Source organism: Lonchura striata, chromosome 12 (genome assembly GCF_050655825.1).
Source record: "Lonchura striata isolate lonStrDom1 chromosome 12, ASM5065582v1, whole genome shotgun sequence".
In the NCBI taxonomy this organism is placed as follows: Eukaryota; Metazoa; Chordata; class Aves; order Passeriformes; family Estrildidae; genus Lonchura; species Lonchura striata.
The window spans coordinates 16,773,455-16,794,539 of NC_140714.1; the positions used below are offsets into that span (position 1 = coordinate 16,773,455).

The 21,085-nt window shown below is 40.7% G+C and overlaps 1 protein-coding gene across 14 annotated transcripts in view; it reads left to right on the top strand.

Annotated features, from left to right (window-relative positions):
• The window catches only part of DOCK3 (dedicator of cytokinesis 3), a 184,135-nt gene that overhangs the window by 101,175 nt on the left and 61,875 nt on the right, over positions 1 to 21,085 (top strand). For 10 of the 14 annotated variants that reach the window (XM_085590130.1, XM_085590132.1, XM_085590126.1 and 7 more), the window contains 8 exons: positions 1,877 to 1,965; positions 4,070 to 4,195; positions 7,800 to 7,817; positions 13,409 to 13,533; positions 17,497 to 17,659; positions 18,124 to 18,230; positions 18,928 to 19,099; positions 19,554 to 19,651. In XM_085590130.1, the coding sequence (XP_085446256.1) occupies positions 1,877 to 1,965; positions 4,070 to 4,195; positions 7,800 to 7,817; positions 13,409 to 13,533; positions 17,497 to 17,659; positions 18,124 to 18,230; positions 18,928 to 19,099; positions 19,554 to 19,651 (898 nt within the window). The remainder of the gene's footprint in view (positions 1 to 1,876; positions 1,966 to 4,069; positions 4,196 to 7,799; positions 7,818 to 13,408; positions 13,534 to 17,496; positions 17,660 to 18,123; positions 18,231 to 18,927; positions 19,100 to 19,553; positions 19,652 to 21,085) is intronic. The other 4 variants (XM_021529153.4, XM_021529160.4, XM_021529155.4 and 1 more) reach the window with 1 other exon arrangement.

A 21,085-nucleotide genomic window follows, 5' to 3' on the forward strand; every position in this document is an offset into this window, starting at 1 on the left:
GCTCAGGAGAGAGTTCTTATTTAAAGGAGAAATAGATTCTTTTATATACTTGGTATTTGGACAAGTAAAATGTGAGCACAGTAAGACACATTCCAAGTGTTTCCAGGACAGCCTGTAAAGCTGGGAGACCTTCCTTCCTGGCACCCAGGAAACGCAAAGTGCAGCTTCCACTGGCACTTGGTACAAACTGGATTTAAGCTGCCTTTACGTTGATTTTGGGGTAGCTTAATTGCAGGTTAATTTGGAGGCTAAAACCTATTTTAACTTGAACTCCATAGGCTGGTGCAGCAACTAAAAAATCACCACGGGTTAGATATTTGTTTGTAACTGAGGAGGGAGGATGGTATAGAGGTTCTCTCTCTACTTTTAGGAGAGTATTATTTGGAGTAGGATAAATGACTCCTAATGTGTCGACAATGTGAAGATAATTTTTCTATTTCTTGATGAGTGAGCTGAAATAGCACACAACACCACAATTATTGGCAGGGTGTTTGTGCTGTACATTAATGCCTTAGCTCTGTTGCGTTTTGGTTTTGAGGAATTGTTTTGAGGAGTTCAATTTATAATCCTGTGAAGTTCTGCTAGGTCACTTCTGGCTATCTGCCTTGTGTGACTGTGTGGGAACTGGTGTCTCCTCCCAGAAGGGACATAGTACTTACAGGAGGTGGGCAGTAGAGCAAGTGAAATGTTCTGTGTGTTTCATTTGCTCCAAGTTGTCTCTGTTCCTTTTGCTGTTCTAAGAACATTTGGGGGTGTCAGTAATTGTGCTATCACAGGCTTTAGGGGTTACCTAATTATTCTTGACAGCACATGGTTTTGCAAGATTGAAGCTGTAGGAAATTACCAGTTCCTACTTGTAGATAGCCTGAATTCCTTCTGCCATGCTGTTCTTCAGTTATATAATGCAGCAAACAAAAACATCCCCACTGTCTTCACAGGCGCTGCTGTGTGTCTTACCCTGGCTGTGCTGACATGTTGTACTCTTGGGGAGGAAACAAAAAAGAAAAAAAATTGAAATATCCTTGGAGAAGTTGTACAAAGTGGTTTATTTCTCAAAACTCCTAGGAGCTGAAAGCTTGGAGTATTAGCTTTTCCCTTTTTTTTAACCTTTAAGAGTCAATAGGACGGAAGTTTAATTAAATTGTTTAATCCAATTGCTTTTGAGGAGAAATGAGATTCACTATTGCTGCTGAGTTATAAATTGCTGACTTCATGGGGAATCATTGAATCTTGCCGTTGTGATTTGAGTAAAGCACAGATGTATTTAAAATGCAGTTAGACTTGAGCAACATACTGCTTTTCCTTTATTTTTAACCAGTAGCACTGTTTGTGGTAGAGGTGCCATTTTTTTCACATGGGAAAGATTATATGGCTCATTGTTCATGTAAAAGCTTGACAAAGAAAATCACTTCAGTTCTCTGCCTTTCTCTCCCCAGTCTGAGGTCTCTCCCATCCTGTAGGACAGTAGCCTGTGGCCTCAGAATGTGGGGATGGTTTCCTTGGTTCCTGTCTCAGTGGCACTTCAATTTCTGCATGTTGTGCTTTGGATCCTGAACAGAAGGCTAGCACTCATTTTCTACAGGACAATTCAGATAGAATGAGCAGAGATTTCTTCATTCTGTCATAATCTGAAGAGTGGAACAATGGCTTTTATGACAGAAGAGTCACCACCACCTCCGAAGTGTCCATTGAAAGGACATAACTATTAGGGACTATTTTGTTTCCTTCCACTTTTAAAAATAAGAGTTATGTGGGATTTCTCTCATTTATCCAAACCCTATAAGCTTTCATATTATCTCTACAGCAAAGTTGACTATTATGTTCTAAGATGGTTCAGTGAAAACATTAAACTTGAATTAGTGTTCTTTTATTTTAGGTGTAACAATGAAAACGAATGGTGCCAGATCCATGAAAACATCATCCGCAAGTCCAGCACCAAATACACAGCCCCAAGCTCCAACTATGGTAAATATCTCCTTGGGCTTGTTTGTCAGAGCAACAGCTGAACATCTGTAGGAAACAGCTGATTATTTGTAGCAGAGAAATTCACTGAGATGCAAGGTTTTCCTTTCGTAGCTAATGACAGATAAATGGGGAAAGTTAAACCTGTCTTATCTGTTTACCTCATGTAATGAAGTATTTAGTTTCTAATTCAGAGATATCACTGCTCTCCCATTCCCAATGAAGCAGCTGATAGAGTACAGTTCAGCTTCATTACAGCCAGTTCTGCATTCATTACCAAGTGCCTGAATCATGTTGATGTCCAAGAACTGAATTTGTCTTAATTTTGCTTGTTTGCATATTGAGACACTGTAGTGGAGTATGCAGTGCACACTCCCATAGAAGAGATTAAGCACAACATTAAGCAAACAAAACATTCTGCAGGAATGGAATTTTACTGTGTGTAAAGCTGGTTTCATTCCCTGCTCCTCCTGTTACAATTAAAGTTATCCACTAGTCATCATTGAAAGATCTTCCTAAATTCTTTATAACTTTGAAAACTTGAGCAACATGTCTGAACTTCCAAATTTGATCCACTCCTTTTACACTGGAATTTTTAAAATTTATTTTCATTGGTTTACTTTTTTAATAGCAAACAAGGATATAAAATGAACACATTTTCCTGTAAGTGGCAAAAATAGTCAAGGCTCATTTCTAATGAACATGTCTCTTGTGTGCTGTGAAACCTTCTGCACACACAGACACCCTCATACATGGTATTCAAAGGGTTTGGATTTTTTCCATGCTTTCAGAGCCTGTGTTTTCCCTGCAGTGCTCTCCTGCCTACCCAGCTGGGCAGTTGCAAGTCCATGTTTTGGCAGCTTTTGAGTACATACATGCTGACTGTCCAGCTGGCTGGTTGGCCTCCCTTTTCCTTTATTTTAAGGCTTTATGCTCATTTTTTTTCATCCCAACTCCTACTATTCATTAAATGTATACAGTCTTTATGTAATCTGGGTATCTACTTATTTGCCAAATATGACTGAAGCCAAACAACAGGCTTGAAAATTATTTCAAATGGAGAAGGCAGGAAGTGGGTGGGTGGTACATGATACTCCTGGTTTTGTTTCCCTGGTAACTTGTCTGAGAAAATGGTGACTAAATATTGGTCACAAAGCACAGATATTGAGCTTAACAAAGAGCAGGACTTTGGCTTGTGCAAAAATGTGCATCCAAGGCAGGGTTTGGTGTGTGTTGTTTTGGGCAGTGAACATAGAGGACAGAAAGAACTCTTGACCAAGACACTGAAGGAGGTAAAGAATGTGGAAAATTGCTCTGTGCAGGTAATTCTCATGGATGTGTGGAGCTGGTAGTGTGTGCTCAGCAGGTGAGACTGGGCTTGAATGGCTGAGCTCAATCCTGGCATTTTTTCATATGGTAATGCTGGACTTAATAATTTTACCAGTACACTCTCCTGTGTTGTAAATTAAAAGCAAGTAGAGTAAACAGCTGGACTGAGATTAAGTGTGTAATTATTCCTAGTCCAGATGCTCAGGTTATCCACTGAACAACAGAACTGGTTGCTGAAGTCAGTTTGGCCAGTTGGCACCTCTGAAACATGTTGAGGAACTACTGGGAATTTCATTAAAATCATCAGCCCTCTATGAAGCAGTTAAAGAAATTAGTGGAACAGTTACACTTGGAGATTTAAGTTTTTTTCATGGTATAAAGCAGAATTAAAGGTACTTTAGAGAGGTTCCAGAGCTTTGTGTGGTTGGTGGTCCCTCAGACAGAAGTGGCATTGCTCGTACATGTGTCGTAACCTGCTGCATGTGAGGAAAAGAAATAATGGAAGTACCTTCTGTACCTGGGGCATGTCTGCAAAATTAAGTATTCTGACTGTTAGGAGTTGTATTTTAATATAATTCTGTGTTCTTCACTGATCCCTTTTGAGAGTTTTGTTTCCTCCATTTCAATTTTCAGTTACTCCAAGGGAGAAAAGAACTCTGTGTTTATATATTGTATTAAATTAACTGTGGAGCAAAACATTAGTTTACCTGCATGCTTTGTACACGCAGAATCTAATTCTTAGGTCAGAAACAATGAACCTCTTTGGTTTTTTTCCCAGGACTTATAATATCTCTTCAGCTCCTTCGTGGTGACATGGAGCAGATCCGAAGGGAGAACCCCATGATCTTTAACAGAGGCGTTTCTGTCACCAGGAAGCTGGGATTTCCTGATGTTATAATGCCAGGTAAACAGAGCAGCTCCGGGCTAAAATATTGGTCATTCTTTTCTCATACTCTCCCAATCAAGTGCAACCGAATGGGCACTTTGAGTGGAATTTGTAACAGAGTTGTCTTATTTATCAATAAATGCCAGATTTGGGGAGGCAAATGCTAAAACATTGTCAGGAGCAGAATTACAGTGATAGAAGGTATTAAAATCATGTGGCTAGAAGGGGATCTGGAAAGATTGCTCTGATACTCCCCACAACCCCTGCCAATTAATATTCCTCTTGTACACTCAGCATAGAGATGTTTCTTTTTAAATGCATGAAATTTCTTCTTCCTAACAAGCCAAATCCTGGAAAAAATGAGTTTCCACTTTGCTACCTTGATGTTTTTGAAATTGGGTGATCCTTTTGTAATGAGAAGCAGAGAAGGTGCAGACCTGATCAGATTTTCCCTCTGGCCTCACAGAGCAGCTGGTTCAGGCACTGGCTTGGCTGCAGCCCTGCTGTGCTTCCTCTGCTCCTCACCTCTGCAGCAGCAGCTGGAGATGCTTCTTGGCTTGGCAGCCCCAGCACAGCCAAGAGTTCATTTAGAGAAGAACCCAGAATGTGGGCAGTCATGCAACCACATAAAACATGGTGTTACAGTGGCTTGACTTTTGCAGTGTGGTAAGAAATGGGTTTGCTAATTAGTAGCATTTGAACTATTACTTCATTGCTGTGATGAGCAAGGCCAAGGATGACTTGACAGACATGGGAGATTTGGTGAAAGCATAATGGGAAAAGCATTAGATTTTATTACTCAGAAGGCTGTGGTGAGACATCAGTACCAGAAGTAGTTGTAGCCTTGTTATGGAAGCTCTTCAGAAACCACAATAAAATAGGGAGTAGGTGGGAAGCATTTCTAGAAAACTAAAGAGTCAAAGGATTTAGAACAACGTGTGTATATTTATTAATGAACTTGAAAATGGTGGTAACAGAGCAGCAGATGATGTGGGCTATAAAACCAATTAGAAGTTTTGGTTCTTAATGACCTTATATAGCAGTTCCAGGCATAACCCAAAGCAATCAAATAGGGAAAAGATGAATTATTGCAGGCTGATGTACAGACACAGCAGCTGCAAGGTGATCTGCTGTAACTGAGATCACAGCTGGATGTGCCACACTTACACACCTGTGCAAGGGAATTGATTGTCCTGCAAGAACTGCTTGATCCTCCGTTTCTGTGGATAAAGCTGTACCTCAGGTGCTTCAGGCCAATGAAGCTGAAGGAACAGCTTCATGTCCTCAGTGTTCCCAAGTGGTTTTTTTGTTTTCTGGGCCCTGGCCCCTCTGCAAAGTGCACAATGTGTTCCCTGTATCTGCTGCTTTGGGAAAGGCTTTGGGCCAGGGCTAGAGCAAACAGGTCAGCAGAACTCATACAAAAAGGACTCCTGCCCTAAGCTTTTAAAATTCTTTGTTCACAGCAGCTAATCCAAATTTCCAAATTCTCTTTGTGAGATGCACAGTTCTTTTTGGAAAAGACACTGGGGTTTTAAAATGATAACCTGATTGGAATTGGACTCATATACATTTATATACTCTCTGTCTCACACACACACACACACACACACACATATATATATATATGCTCAAAATGTTGATTGATAGAAACAAATGTGTGAAAGGATCACCATTCTGCTATTAAATGCTTCCTGCCTCTCCAGAGTATCTGGGCACAGAACTTCTTGTTTCCAGGTATGCTACAAGAGGTTTTCATATATTGAGTTTAGATGCAAAGCTTTAGGCATTGCAAAAATAATGCTTCTATTTGTGAGAAAAGGCACTTTGTACATGTCTGTAAACACCAGGTAAGAAAAGCAAAGCAGTTGAGGAAGTGTTTTAACTGTAGTTATAACTGAGGACATTGCTAGAGTAGAGAGGGAGCTGTGAAGAGAGGGATAGTCATGAATGGGGCTCCAAACAAAGGCTTTCACTATCTTGGGTATTCCCCAGAATAATGAAATCTCTGGAAAATGAGGAGATTGAAATGTAATAGAACTCCACTGATGCAGGAAACAGTGTTCAGTCTAATTACTAATCAGGGCTTTTTTGAAATCAAACTATGTTTGATGCACTCAAGTGACAGGATATATTTGCCTGTTGTTTGCTTTTAACACAGATCAGCTTTTTAGCAGATTGTTTGCTTTTTCTTTGCTTTTTAGCAAGACAGTTGGGGTTGGAGATTGCCTGATATCAGGATAGAACATTTGGGTTGTGTTACCTTTCAGGTGGATTAACCCAGCTGCATGAACAAGGAATGTCTCTCAATAGACTTTGTGCTTCTGTTTCTACAGCCAGGTTCAAATATTCTTCCTTAGCTTTATGAGAATTGTCTGAAGTTGAAAAATAATTCACTGGGGACAGACATGACCAAAAAAAAAAGGAACTAAAAGCCCTAACCAAAGACTGAAGCCTGTCATGCACATTAGCAGTTCTCAGCCATGTCTGCTGCTTTAATGGTATTTGTCAAACTACCTCTTCCTTGCTTTGCTTCAGAGCTGTTTATCATTAAACACAGGGTTTCCTCTTCCAAAAAACAGCACAGAAAGTTCATGACTTGTATTTTGCAAGTGGATACAGATTTTTCAGGACAGTGTGGTTTAAAAATGTTTTTTATGAATAAATAAAGACTATGTCACCTAGTACTTGTAAAAAAAGCAGTGATCATTTTGCTGAACCAAGAAATCTGTTTTTAAAAAAGTAAATAGCTCTAGCATTTCAATTTAATTTTTTTTGGTTTTGTTTTTGGTCATAGGTTTGAAGGTTTTAATTTTATTTTTTAACAGGAAATCCTCTCACATGTGCACATCTTAACTATTGAAATTTTGGAGCTGTATTTCATTACTGTTTTCCAATCCCTTTTTTTTTCTAAGCTGTAGCATTAGCTCCCTGTGTCAAGTCCTCTTTTTCTGTCCCTCAGATAGGAGCAACATCAGTGGTAGCTGATCATCATTAAGAAACAAAGTGAAACTGGTCTTTATGGGTTTGTATCTTGCATGGTTATGCAGAACAAGCTTAATATTGTACACAACAACCTTTCCTGCCCACTTTTGTAAAGATAAAGTGTTCTTTGTTTCCTACTGTGTTGTGATCTGACAAGAGCATCATAAAGACTTCAGTTATCTTTTTTGGCAAATTCAGAGGGGACTCGGTCAAACCAGCCTCCTGAAGAAGTTATGGTGGGGTTTTGTTCATTTGTGGTTTGATGATTTTTATTCCTTTTCTAAATTGTTCCTGGGTTTAAGGCCATGCATCTGATGGTGCCAATGTTACCTTCCCAGAGCTGAGAGCAGTGAGGCCTGTGCTGCTCCTTGGGGATTGCAGCTGGGCTTTGTGCAGGACTTGCTGAGCAGAAATCTGTTGCACAGGCTTGGTGTTTGTCAGTCCCCCAAGGACAACCTTCCCCTTGCCCATGTGCTGATAAGTATTCTGTCTTTTCCTTTGATCCTCTGATGAAAAGTGCATGCTTCATCTCCGACTTGTGAGTGATGTTTCTTTCTCTTTTTTCTCTCTCCTTGTCTTAATTTCCTGGCTTCTCTCCTGTTCCTTTCCCTTTATTCTCTCCCCTTTGTTTCTGGTGCAGAGATGAAGATTGTTGGGTGTAAGTTTCTGCCTTTCTGTGTAATGTCTGCTTTTTGCTTGCTTTTTTTCCATTTTCATATCTTCCATGGAATGTTGAGATTGATAAAGACAGTAAATCATAACATCACATAGAAACTTTGGTTACAGGGAGGTGAAAACTTTGTCTCTCTTCGTACCACAGGGTTTCAGACAAATTTAGTCACTGTGACAAGGTGAATCAGTAAGAAACAGGTGAGAAACATCTCAGCATCTGTTCAGTCAGTGAGCACAAAGTCATAGCAAAAATGCATTTAGGAAAGGATGTGGTAAAATCCATCAGCCATTCTCAGAGTGTTCATGGCAAGAGTGTTAACGAGACCAAAAGCCATAATTATGTAATAATTATCACCAAAAAGTGTCTACTTCTTGAGAGAATAAAAAGTATTATTGTCATAAATAAACTTGTAGAAATTGAAAGTTGGCAGAGACAAAAAGCATTAAAAAACAACTTCCTACTACTGAAAGGCAACTATTCCAGGGAAATCACTGCATTTAAAAAGGGCATTGTATAAATTCTTTTCTATATATAGAAGTCAAACAATGGGTAGCAAATAACCTAATAAGTATTGCTTGTCCCTTTTCTTTGAAACAATTGTGTTGCTCAGTGAAAGCTGGAGAAGCACACAGAGTTAAACTTGCATAATGTTCTCTTTAGAGAAAAAAAAGCTAATTTAATTTGCCATAGAGGCAGCAGATAAAAGCTTTGTTTCCCCTTGTTGCTGTAATATTGCTCACAATTATGTTAATAGTTGCTCACTGTAACTATTTCAAGAATATAGGCCTTAAAAAAACCTGCCTGTTTGGTGAAGGGCCCGAGAAATGAGCTGCTGCAGTGGATGGGATGTGATCCCCAGAGTGGGACTGTGCCAGGAAGGCAGTGGGAATATGGGGAACATGGAGGGGCTGCAGAGGGCTGTCACAGGGGGTGGCACTGCTAAAGCCAGGCACAGTCACACAGTGGGAGGAACAAGTCCTGTGGGGCAGCCAGAAAGCTGGACAGGGCTGCTTCCCACTGACCCCTGGCCAATTTGTCCTTGTCCCTTTGGTTTGGAGGAGTGAAGTGATGAGCACAAAGCTGCTCCTGTCAGCCTCAGCTGTGCTGGTGCCCCTGCCCTTCACAGGTCGCTGTGTGTGTGCACTGGAGGCAGCTGCTCCTCCAGGGGAGGGTGGAGTTTGGCTGTTTGAGGTCAGGGACCCATCACTGGCCCCTCCAAAGCAGCAGCTTCCTGGGAAGAGCCATGCAGACAGGAAGGCCAGGAAAATGTGAGAGTCTCAGCCAGGAAGCAGAGCAGTTCCCTTCAGGGAGCTCAAATAAATAGCCAGAACATGTGATAGATAACACTGCACATGAACACAAATCCTCTACACTTTATGCTTTGCTTCAAAGCTTTCCTTGCTGGCCAAGTCCTCAGTTTGAGCTGCTGTAACTTGGCTCAGGTCACTGGAGTGATGCTGGCTGGCTCTGGTTGTTCATTTATGGACAGGACATAAATGCACAGGGTTGGGTTTTCTTCAGAAGCCATTGTGGAAGATACTCTGAATAACTTTCTTGCCCATTCACTCTTCTGTGAAGTGACACTTTTTTGAAGAGATGCCAAACCCAGGGGTGTTAGAGAGTCCAGCAGACAGTGTAGGACAGTGTGGGGCCCTAAGTGAATAGGACCAGCACAGCAATTTCATAAAAATAGACCTAAACATTAATATGCTGATTTTTTTTCTGCCTTGGCTGTCTAAATTGTAAAAGACTAAACTTTCACCTTAAGAAATCCAATATTCTCTGGATAAATAGCTATTTTACTTAGTTGAAACAAGGCCTACACACGCTGACTTCTGGGAGCTGCCACTTTTCCCCCTCTTGCAAGGGATATATATACAAGCTCAGAAAAAGAAGTTGTTAGAATTGAGTGACCAGAAATTTGTGTCTCTTTCTCCTGCAGAAACTTCTGTGAATTATGTACCCTTTTTTGATGTAGTATTATTCTGCACAAAACAGGGACCATTCCTGTCCTTAGTGTCCAAAATCTTTAGGATCCCTGAATAAAAAGTGTTTGATTGAATACAGACAGTTCCTGTAAATTGTTACTGTTTTGCAGTATAAGTACCTGGTCAGTCTTACAGTGGAAAACCTATACACCCTGTCAGGATAAACTCCCATTTCTTCTGCTGGAGACTGCACAAAGAGTGACTGTTGGGTTGCTCCAGGTTATTAAGTCTTGAAAATGATAAATAACTATTTGGAAGTCTTCCAGTACATTCCTTTATACTGCAAATGCAAAATCAATATTTGGCTCATGTAGCCTTTTCCACCACTCCTTTTTGCCCCCATTACCATTAAAATAGTTTGAGGTCAATACAAGTGAGCTGTGAGCTCCCCCAAACTATAATTTATGTTTTATAATTTAAACAACTGTATGGTGGACATTGGGCCTCGTAAATAGGTTAAAACAGACAAACAAAACAAAACTCCAATAAAGGTGAAGGGAATTGATAAAGAAAGAGCCCCAAAAAATATCAGAATTTTTTTTTATATTATAATGGCAAATACTGTCTTTCAAGGCATTTGATATAGGATTAATGTCAGTAACCATGTGTATAAAAAGCACATGGATTATGCTAAAAAGAAGTTTACTATTGTTTTTAACTGGAAAACAATTGTAGAGAGGTGGGCTTTGAAACAAATCCCGTTCTGGAAACTCTCTAAGGTTTTCAGTTCATCCTTGACAGCCATCCAGCACAGGGACCTCAGCTTAAAATGACATCAGCAGGCTTTGCTCTATAAATACCCGTGGCCCACTGGCCTTGTAGTACTTTTTATTCCTGTTCTGATGGTGGGAGGCCACAGCTCACCCATTTTTTTGCTCTGTGCTGCTCTTTGGGAAGGTCTGAGGCCTCTGTGGTCCAAGCTGAGCTACCAGCCTGGTTTCCCCCAAAATGCAAGATTTGCTGTCACAAGCACAAGGCTGTTTGTGCAGTAATTTGCATGAATGGTCTGACATCTTAAGTTCATTACTGATCTCCTTGTCTCTTTCCAATGGAATTAATCTGGCCAAGCCCCGTGTGCCCAGGGGGCACTCCTGGTCCTGCTGATGGCACCGTGGTGCAGTCCTGTGCCAGGTGTCCCTGCGTGCCCAGCCCCACATGTGGCTCAGCTTTCTCTCTGAGCACACTCAGAGCAGAGATTGCAATAAACTGCTCTGTGCTCAAGCATTTCTTCTGGGTTCTGTGCCACCCACTGGGGTATCAGAGCTCAAATCCCTCGAAACCACAGGCAAATGGAAAAAGACAAAATGCTTGTGAGGCCTTGGGTCACCTGATATGTTGAGATTGTTCCTTGTAGGAAGGTGATTTCCAACAAAATAATCACCCTACCTGATGGTTAAATGCTTTTTGTCTTTGTTAGATACATTTGCTTCCTATTTTTACTGTATGTAGTGATCTTTTTTATTTTTTGAAGATCCAATAGACTGTTTTTATAATAGAAGATACACTGTCATATTTCACTATAATACCTTTTCCCATCTTTCCCCTTAACTTTTATGCAAATCGACTGGTTTTAAGATCCCTCTACACCCCACCCCAAAGGCATTTTTTTTTAATTAGTGGAGTAATATCCCTCCTGTTAAGCTTAATAGAAGATAAGATTCTATATATAACCAAATGCTGCCTTTAATTTAGGCTGGAAAATGATTTGCTATCTGACATTGGACTTTGTGTAGCCAGACTGCCTTCCAGAAAAGAGGTCATAAGTAGGGAGCTCCGAAATGATAATTATAGTGAGTACAATTAATTTCTATTAAGATTTACAGCATACAAATTGAAACCCTTTTTCCTAATTGAGCAAACTGCTGAGAGAAAGGAATGGAGTCTTTTAAGCAGGAGGATTTTCCAAACAAAAGGCCCAACTTAAACCATACTTTGTGATGAATTTTGTATTTCCTTGCTATCCCTATAATCAGGATAGAGGTATATCAGCTTGATTTTGATCCCCAAGACAATTTTCTCTATTGTGGAGTGTTGTATTTGATGCTGTGCTTTAATAAGCCAAACCAGATCCAATACCTGAGGTCTTTCACCAAGCTCTTGCTGTCATCTTTTCCTTGTTGATGCCCCCTGGCAGCTCAGCCTCTGGCTGGGGGGTGTGTTCCAACACAGGGGGAAGCTCCTGGAAAAAGGAGCATGTTCTGCACAGATTGCCATTCACAGAGAGTTCCCAGCAGGAAGCACTGACTGCAGCCACAGAGCTGGATTTTCCATGCTGAAAGAGTTGTTCTTATCTCCAGAAATAAAACTGAAAGCAAAGGCAGGACTTAGAGCTTCTATTGTTTATCCCTACAGTAAATTAAGGAACAAGTTCTGTGGGGTTTTAGACTTCAGGAAGAATTTGAAGCGCTGCTTTGAGGGGCACAAAAGGATGTCCCTCAGTGCCTGAGAGCAAATTCTGCCTTTATTCATTGTGCTTCTGATTAATACAGAGATTTAACTGCATCAGTTTCTCCAAGTGGAAGAAGTCAGACATTGAAGTAATCTCTGCTTTGTTGCATTACTTTGTTATTTAGTGTCTTGGGGCTGATTAACAAAATACTTCCCTTGAAAGGGTTTAATTTTTTTTGTTTGGTTTTTTGTTTGTTTGTTTTTGTTATTTTTGTTTATTGCCCTTTACTATGTTTGCCTTTCTGGCAAGTAGATAAAAATAATGTTATGTATGAACCATCATAAGATGGTGACAGTAACTAAATCTTCCAGAAAAATAGGTGGTACCTGCTGTCCTTTTGGTGTAGGCCTTAGAACTGAGCACATTAGTTTTGAAAGCAGCTCCCCAAATCAGATTCTAAAATAAAACCAAACCAAGTGAGATAGAGTCTGTGAAATTCAGAATAACAAGATGCTGAGGCACAAGCATTTCTATTTCTGAATATAGTAATTTGGTCTGAAAGCTCCTGAAAATGACGTAGTGAGAAGCTGGCAAGTGTCCATACTGCCTGCTTTCATACAGCCATGCATATGGATGCCAAAGGCCAGCCAGAAATCTAGCAAAAATTACATTCAGAATTCCTTTCTAATCCATCAGAACTGAATTGTGATCAGGTTTTCAAACAGGCTGCTTTTATTTTGTTGTTATGATAAAAAGAAATTATGAAAATATAGAAAATGCTTGAAGGGCTAACTGAATATAATGTTATTGTGATCGTCACAAAAATACTTATTTCTTTGTTAAATATATTGTAAATGGGGAGTATGAAGCTAAGGATGTTTTGTCAGGCTCAGCCTGACACTTCCAGCTCAGCTAACAAGGCACAGTATAGCAGTAAGAGGTTTTTCCCTTCCCCACTTACATAATTAAAACCAGTACTGATCCTGAGCTCACATTATTAAAGGCATTACTAACAATGGTCTGATTTTATGCACTGATATTAAACTGTTCATCCTTATTAACAATTAACTTGCTGCTTGGAATGGTTTGGGCATCAGCCATCGTCTTGCAGAACACAGAGAACGGTTTGAGAATGGAGCTGGGATGGCCCCGCTGTCCCCTGTGGAGTTTAAGGCTGTGGCTCTGCTCTGTCCCTGCAGGTGACATCAGGAATGACCTGTACCTGACCCTGGAGAAGGGGGACTTCGAAAGGGGTGGCAAAAGTGTGCAGAAGAACATCGAGGTGACCATGTACGTGCTCTATGCTGATGGAGAAATCCTGAAGGTAAGTGCTTTCCCTGAGAGCCTCAGCTGCTCCCTGCAGGGAAACTACCTCTTGTTCCAGAGTCTCTGATGCAAGGGAAGAGTTAAAATAAAGCTATCTCTCTCTTTTTTTTTTTTTTTATTGTGATGTTTGTAAGCTGTGTGTTATGGTCAGTTATAAATCTGTAAGGATTTGGAGCACTTCCCTTATATGGGGATAGAAGACTTGGAGAAAATACTCATAAACTGAAAAGCCTGTGTGATTTCCAAAGGTGATGTCAGTGGCTAAAGTAAAAAAAAAAATAGAGTAACTGTAATCAGAACTAACAAGTATAGGCATATCTAAAATTAAATAATATGTGCCATACAACATGATGAAATGTGATTCCAAGGGAGACTTAAATCTGAGTTGTTGGGTTACAGAACTGAATGCAGTTCTGGAAAATAACTTGGAATAAAATTTCGCCCTGGGTTGGCTCCATTGCAGCTGGGAATGGGGATTGTTTATGTTTCCTGTTTTACCTCCTCTGTTTTAGTTTTATTGAAGAGAAGGAGGTGGGTGGGAGGCTGTGAATATAGAGAAGTAAACAGGAAGTATTTCAGTGTGAGCAGCTATCAGAACTAACTTCCCCCTGAAATTTCTTTTACCTCCACTGCAATAAAATGGGCTTTGTAGCCATTACTGTGGAGAATCTATACACCTAGAAGTGTGTACCAAATACACTGCCACTATCTTCTGGTTTTAATTGAAAGGAGAACTTTCATTACTACAACTGCTTGTGGTTTCATTAAATAGAAAGTGTATTTCTTGTAAGGAACTCATTTGTGCCCAGAGCTGCTGCAGGAAGATCAGATTCCTTTTCTGCTAAAGCTTTTCAAACTGAGTGGCAAAGTTACAATCATCAGTTGATTTCAGTCTGCCAAGGACAAAGAGAAGTGCCTCAAACTGCAGTATCAGCATCTTCAAATGCTGATACATAATGGTGTCTAACGATTATATACAAAAGCCAGATAATTTCTAGACATTATCAGTCTTAACTTGGGTGATTTTGGTTGCAATGGTCATTCACAGAGATGAAGTTGGTTTTGCCTTGTCTTTGCCTGTTATTTCTATTGGAAAGTACATTGGGGCTTTACATGGGAGACTGGGACAGGCATGGCACAAACACTGGAAAGGATGGTCAGTCCAATTAGGAAAAAAATCAGGTGAGCAGATTGTCCTGAGAAACTGTGGCTGTCCCATGCCTGGAAGTGCTCAAGGCCAGGTTGGATGGAACTCTGAGCAGCCTGGTCTGGTGGAAGGTGTCCCTGCCAATGGGGCTTGGAGCAAGATGAGCTTTAAAGTCCTTTCCAACCCAAACCATTCTAGGATTTGCCATAAAGGACCTTTGTGGGGTTTTAAAAGTTAGGCCACATATTTAAAAGAAACTCTGTCCCGGTTTTTATGGTATTGCTCCTCTGTGTGGATGCAGTCAAAGCAGCAGTAAAGACACTTGGTTTGTGTCTGGGTGATCTTTGGTTCCTGGTGTTTCATGGTGCCTGTGAATGTGGGCAGAACACTGAGAGCTCATTGACCCTGGAGCACTGCTGCTCCTGGCTGGAATCCTGGTTGCTGCTCCTGGCTGGAATCCTGGTTGCTGCTCCTGGCTGGAATACCTCCACCATGCCTGCCCCATGGCCTTTCTGGAGCAGAGCTGCCAACTGAGACACTGTGTGCAGTTACACAGAATGGGGGAAGTGGCCAGAGTTTTCATCTTGTATTACAGTAAAATCCTTAAACTTGTCCCAACCAGCAGCACAACCCAAATCTGAATTGTGCCTTTGTGAAACCTTTAGCAGAACCATGCACAGCATTAATGAGAGTTTTCTCAGGTCCTCATTGCTGCCGAGTGTATTTTGATCCAAAAATGGTCCTATTGAAAGGAGTAAAATTACCTCTAGAATGTAGTGCTGTTCAAAATGAAAATGAGTATTTCCTTCTCAAAATGATATTACTCAATTGTTATTATCTTTCAATATAGTCTGAAAAATTAAAAAAAAAAATCCTTTGACACATTTCTCACTTTTTTCTTCTTTCTATTCCAGTAGCAGGAATAGCCTATGAATTGCAAGGCACACCTTCAACAATAGAAATTTCCTGATAATTTTTCTAGTTTAGTTTCCCATCCCTGCCTCTGCCCTCTAATTCCCCTGTATATTTGGGTCTCAGGGTCACCAGGTATCTGGAGATTAGTCTGATGTTTGTATTTTGCAGATCGCAATTTAGAATTAAAGATTTACCAGTCTGCCCCCCTCAGAAATAGATTGTAGTATAACTGCATGGGAACAAAGTTAACAACCAGAAGAAGAGACTATTGATTTATTTGAAGTTCATAGCATGCAACTGCATTCAAAGACTGGCAGTTTGTCAGCTAGAGCAGGTGGCTTCTTGATGGGACAAAAAAAGCTCACATTAAAATTTGAATTTTTACTGTACATTGTAGAGAAAATAGAAATACTGTTTTGTTTGCATCCTAATGCAGAATGAGGTTTTGGAATTGCGTTGTTGAAGTCCAACCATTTATTCTTGCTATAGAATAGAACTGGGATCTTACAGGTGTTCTGGGTTGCAGTACTGGCACTGCTCTCTACTAACCTGTTGTTATCTACAACACTTAATTCTTGCTGCTGTATTAAAAAAAAATGTGGGGTTATGTGGTTGCTGAGAATTATTTGAGAGGACTGAAGTTGTGTGAGTTCAGCCTTCAGTCACTCAGTTTGGATCAGAAGCTTTGCAGTGAGTCCCTGTCAACAGTCTGTCCTTGCATTGAATCCCTGAATTCCAGAGAACATTTCTTCCCTTTTGGGCTCCTTCATAGATTCTTAACTTTCTGTAAGACAGCAGATTACTGCCAGATGTTGAACTACCTGGGTTTGGTTAATGGGATATTCTTGATTGGGCAGTGAGATGGTTACAGAAAAAAAATCAACATTTCTGGTATTTTCTTGGGTTAGAATTTATAGATGCCTAGGAGAAATGACCAGTAGCAGTTCTTGTCATCACATTGTTCCATGGGGGAGTTTTCCATCAGAATTTATATTACACGTCTTATTCTTAGTCTACTTAGCTTGTTTCTTTCTGGATTCATTATCCTTGGTCATGCTAAAAGTAAAGAATCTCCAAGCTGTCTTTATTTTGCTTGGTTTTGTGAGATATTGTGTCTCCTGCATCTCTTTGCAAGTGCTGGGTCTAGAGCATGGGAACCTTTTACTGTCCTTATTTCAGGACTTCAGTATTTATCCTATTTTCCTTCACTTGTATTCTAAGAATTTTTTTATTTTCTGAACAATATAAGTTCATGTTTTTCTTCATCTGTATATTTTTGTGAAGGCGTAGATTGGGCAAGATCTCCGAGTTTGTCAGATCTGAAGGCAGAAATTTAGATCCAGTTATGTTTTTAGGTGATGAGTATTACACAGAAATTCTTTGCTTACCACTGAGGAAGTAACTTGATTAGAAGTTTCTGGTACACTTGGTGAGGCTGGATAGTTGTAGTTTTGCAAGACGAACATTTTTAAAGAGCTTGGAAAGGTGACTTATTTCTGAACTGAGATACTGAAGCAGAAATCTGGTTAAAGGATCTTTTCACAGAAGGCTGATATTATAAGTGATGGTCCTACTATGTCTTATTTCTTGGACTTGGTTTTATATATTTGGACTTAGGTGTTTATTGTATCTACTCAGTACTTGATGGAACACTTAGCTTAAATAAAAACCTAAGATACTGGGATTCATCCAGTAGTACAGGTCTCTTAGTTGACCCTTTGACCCAAACCAAAGTTTCGAGATCTCCTAAAAAATTTCACATTTCTTTTTGTGTCTGAATTTCTGCTTCTGACTCTACAGAAAGCCATGAATCATATAAAGGTTATCACTGGCTGATAAAATGACTCCCAGGTGGTGGGTGACGTGGTGTTTAATGCTGGTCGTTTCCTTCGGTGGCAGGACTGCATCAGCCTGGGCTCGGGCGAGCCGAGCCGGAGCGCGTACCACTCCTTCGTGCTGTACCACAACAACAGCCCGCGCTGGGGCGAGATCATCAAACTGCCCATCCCCATCGACCGCTTCCGCGGCTCCCACCTGCGCTTCGAGTTCCGCCACTGCTCCAGTGAGTGCCCCTGGCCACTGCCAGCTCCATCTGCATGAGGCTGTCGCTGGCTGGAAGGCAGGAAGGGGAGGCCAGCCTGAAATACAGTGAAGGGGCTCTGCTAAGCAACCTTTTACTGAATTTATCAAACAGCGCACTAAAAACATGGTGAACGATCAGTGCAGGGCAAAGCACTTTGTAGATGTTTGTCCCTGCTGTTCTTTTGTTCTGTTTTTCTGTAGAATGTTTTCTTTGCAGGATAAGCAGTTTAGATTTTGCTATGTTTGGCATGTCTGTGTTTGATTTGAAGCTTGTCAGTCCTTTACATAGAATTAGAAAAAAGAAATTAGAATTAGAATGAGAAAAGTTGTTTGTTATGTAGCTGTTTGTTTTCTTTCAGGCATGTGGAGAAGCTGGTGAGTAATCTTATATATATTGACAGGGTATGCACAAATACAATTCCTTCTTTCTGTCTCTTGCTACAGCAAAAGACAAGGGAGAAAAGAAGCTTTTTGGTTTTGCATTCACCCCATTGATGAGAGATGATGGCACGACCTTGTCAGATGATATCCATGAGCTTTATGTTTATAAGGTACCGGTTCTCTGCAGACTTTTCATTGCTCATCTCTACTGCATTACTTAAATGAGTAATGTTCATTGCATTATCCATCTCCCCCTTATTAGAAGTTTGTGAGGAACAGATTAATAGCAGTTTCAAAATTTTATACATTCAAAATCACATGGTTTGGCTAGAGCCTTCTATTCTAGGTGCAGCTTACCTTTTCCATCCTGATGATAATGATTTATCTGCTATTAATCCCATCCATTTGGGCTTCAAACACGCTGGTGTTCATGAGCATTCAGCATATCTACCAACCTAAGGCATTGCTCTGTGCCTTTGTAAAATGACATTGTGTTGGATTGAAATGCCTTGTGCTGCAGTCCCACAGCTTGGCTGCCCTGCAGCAAGAGATTTGGGATTTGGGCTTTGGGGTTTTTCTTTCCTGCTGATTCATCTGGGTTTATTTGTTAGTACAATTTTCAGGCAGCAGCACTAAGTTTACCTCTGGAAGATCTGGTGAGTTCTAATGAGGCAGTGGTTGGAGATCACTGTAGAGCTGATCTCTTCTGGGCATGTCCAGGCCCCCAAGCACAGCTTTTCCTTAGAAATGTTTGTGTACACCCACAACAATCCCAGCACAGGCACTGTTGGGGAGCTGCTGGCAGGCTCTGGGTGTGTGGGATGGGATGGACAAGGTGCAACTCCATCTCTTGTGCTGTCCCCGCAGTGCGATGAGAACAGCACGTTCAACAACCACGCGCTCTACCTGGGGCTGCCCTGCTGCAAGGAGGATTACAACGGCTGCCCCAACATCCCCTCCAGCCTCATCTTCCAGCGCAGCACCAAAGAGACCTTCTCAGTCTCCACACAGCTCTCTTCTACCAAACTGACCCAGAATGGTGAGTTGCTGATCCTTCAGAACTGCCCAAGGCAGCAGGAATTAGGAAAGAGAGAAAAAAAATTAATTGTTAGCTCTTCTACACAATACAGAGTTTGTTTTGCTTGGCTTTTAAAGAATGGCTGAGTAAATAAGATTTTTTTACAGCAACATCCCTAAAGCACAAGCAGACAGAAGTGGATTTTCCACAGTGTGGTGTCAAGTCACATAGGGGAAAATGCAGCCTTTACTCTTTTCAAAGCTCTTTACCATTCCTCCATTCCTTTCTCCATTAGCAGCATTGACTCATTCCATATTGTACTTCTTGTTTTCCATTATATGTATATATATGTCATCTCCCAAGAAGCGTGGACTGCATCAAGAGGTGAAGTGCAAGGTGATCAGTCTCTGATGGGTCTGGGGTTGCCATTCTTTCCTCTATGTGTGGTTCTAGCTCTTCCTCCCTCTCTCTGCAGTGGATCTGCTTGCCCTGCTCAAATGGAAAGCTTACCCAGATCGAGTGATGGATATTCTGGGAAGACTGAGACATGTCAGTGGCGAGGAGATTGTTAAGGTACTACATGAAATAACAGTCTTTGGATGTGTCTGTGATAGGCAGTGAGTTCAGACCTGCAGGCCACTTCTGAAAGCTGCCTCTTAATGTGATTTTTGATTCACATTGTGAATTTCCACCCTGTATGAATTGGGATTTTATGATGTGAAACTGGACAGGAAGATACGCTTGAGAATTAGTGCACAGTCAGTCTGTGGGATCAAACCAGAGCTAATCCTTAAATTCTCTCAGCCACATGTGCTGGGTCCTCAGCACCAGTGGTTCCAGTCTGCAGTCCCACACAGCTGCTGGTGCAGACACAGACCCTGGCAAGGGCTCTCTGGTGCATCCAGCCAGCAGTGCACCAGTCTTCTGTCTGCCAGCTCATCATTTCACCAGGCTTTGTAGCTACTCTTGCTCTACATGATAATCTTGTGTGGCCTTGGCTTCCTTAGGGCCCAGGAACTTCCAACTGCGTTTGAATACTTGTGGTCACAGCAAAACAAAGTTCATTCCAGATATGCCTCTGATAATCTTAGGTGTGCTGAGAACTTTCTCTAGAATTTATTTCTATAAATCTGGAAGTAAAAGCTGTTTTCTAACACAAATAATCAAGGAACAGAAACTGAAGACAAATCCTATCGCATAATAAGTAGTTTATCATTAAAGCCACTTCACTGTAACTCATTTGAGTGCTGCCATATCTGGAATGTTACTTTTTGTGCTAATTTGGTAACAGTAACAGGGGAGCACAAATCCCATTTATACTGGAATTCTTCAAGAATGTCATGTTTTGTACACTTCATTTGTAGGGCAGTACAAGTATCTGGTTTTTATAGAGAAAGAAAAGGAAAGATATGGATTGAATTATTGCATGGGGAGAAGTAATTGATTCTCCCCATAAATCAGCTGTCATTTGGCACTGGGATATGAAGAACAGAATGTAATAATTCAGAAAAAAAGACATTTTATCATTTCAGAGACTTCATAAATTGTTATAATTTATTTCTTGTTGTCCATATCAGAAATTTAAGTAGAATAGATTAAAAAATCATGAGAGAATGTGCAGTTAATGATCTCCAGGACTCTCCTTCACACTCATCGTTTTGGAGACTGGCTTTCAGAAGGAAAATCACTGAACTGTCAGTGCTCAACAAGCTGTGGAGTTAAGGGTGAAAGAAGCAATTGGCAACATGTAACTTGCCCCAATTAATGCTTGTTAGAAAAGCTTTACTTTCTGTCATTTAACAAAAATTTCAGTATTAAACATAATTTAATGTACTGCCCAGCTTCAGATTTGATGCTGAACAGTACCTGAAACTCCACTGATTTGAGAATGAGAGCAAGTTCCTTTGCCACTGGTGTCAGGCAGCACTTCCAGTCAGCTAAAAGTGAGAGGAACACTCAGTCATAATTTAATATCAGGTATATAGTACATATTTCTTATTTTTTGGT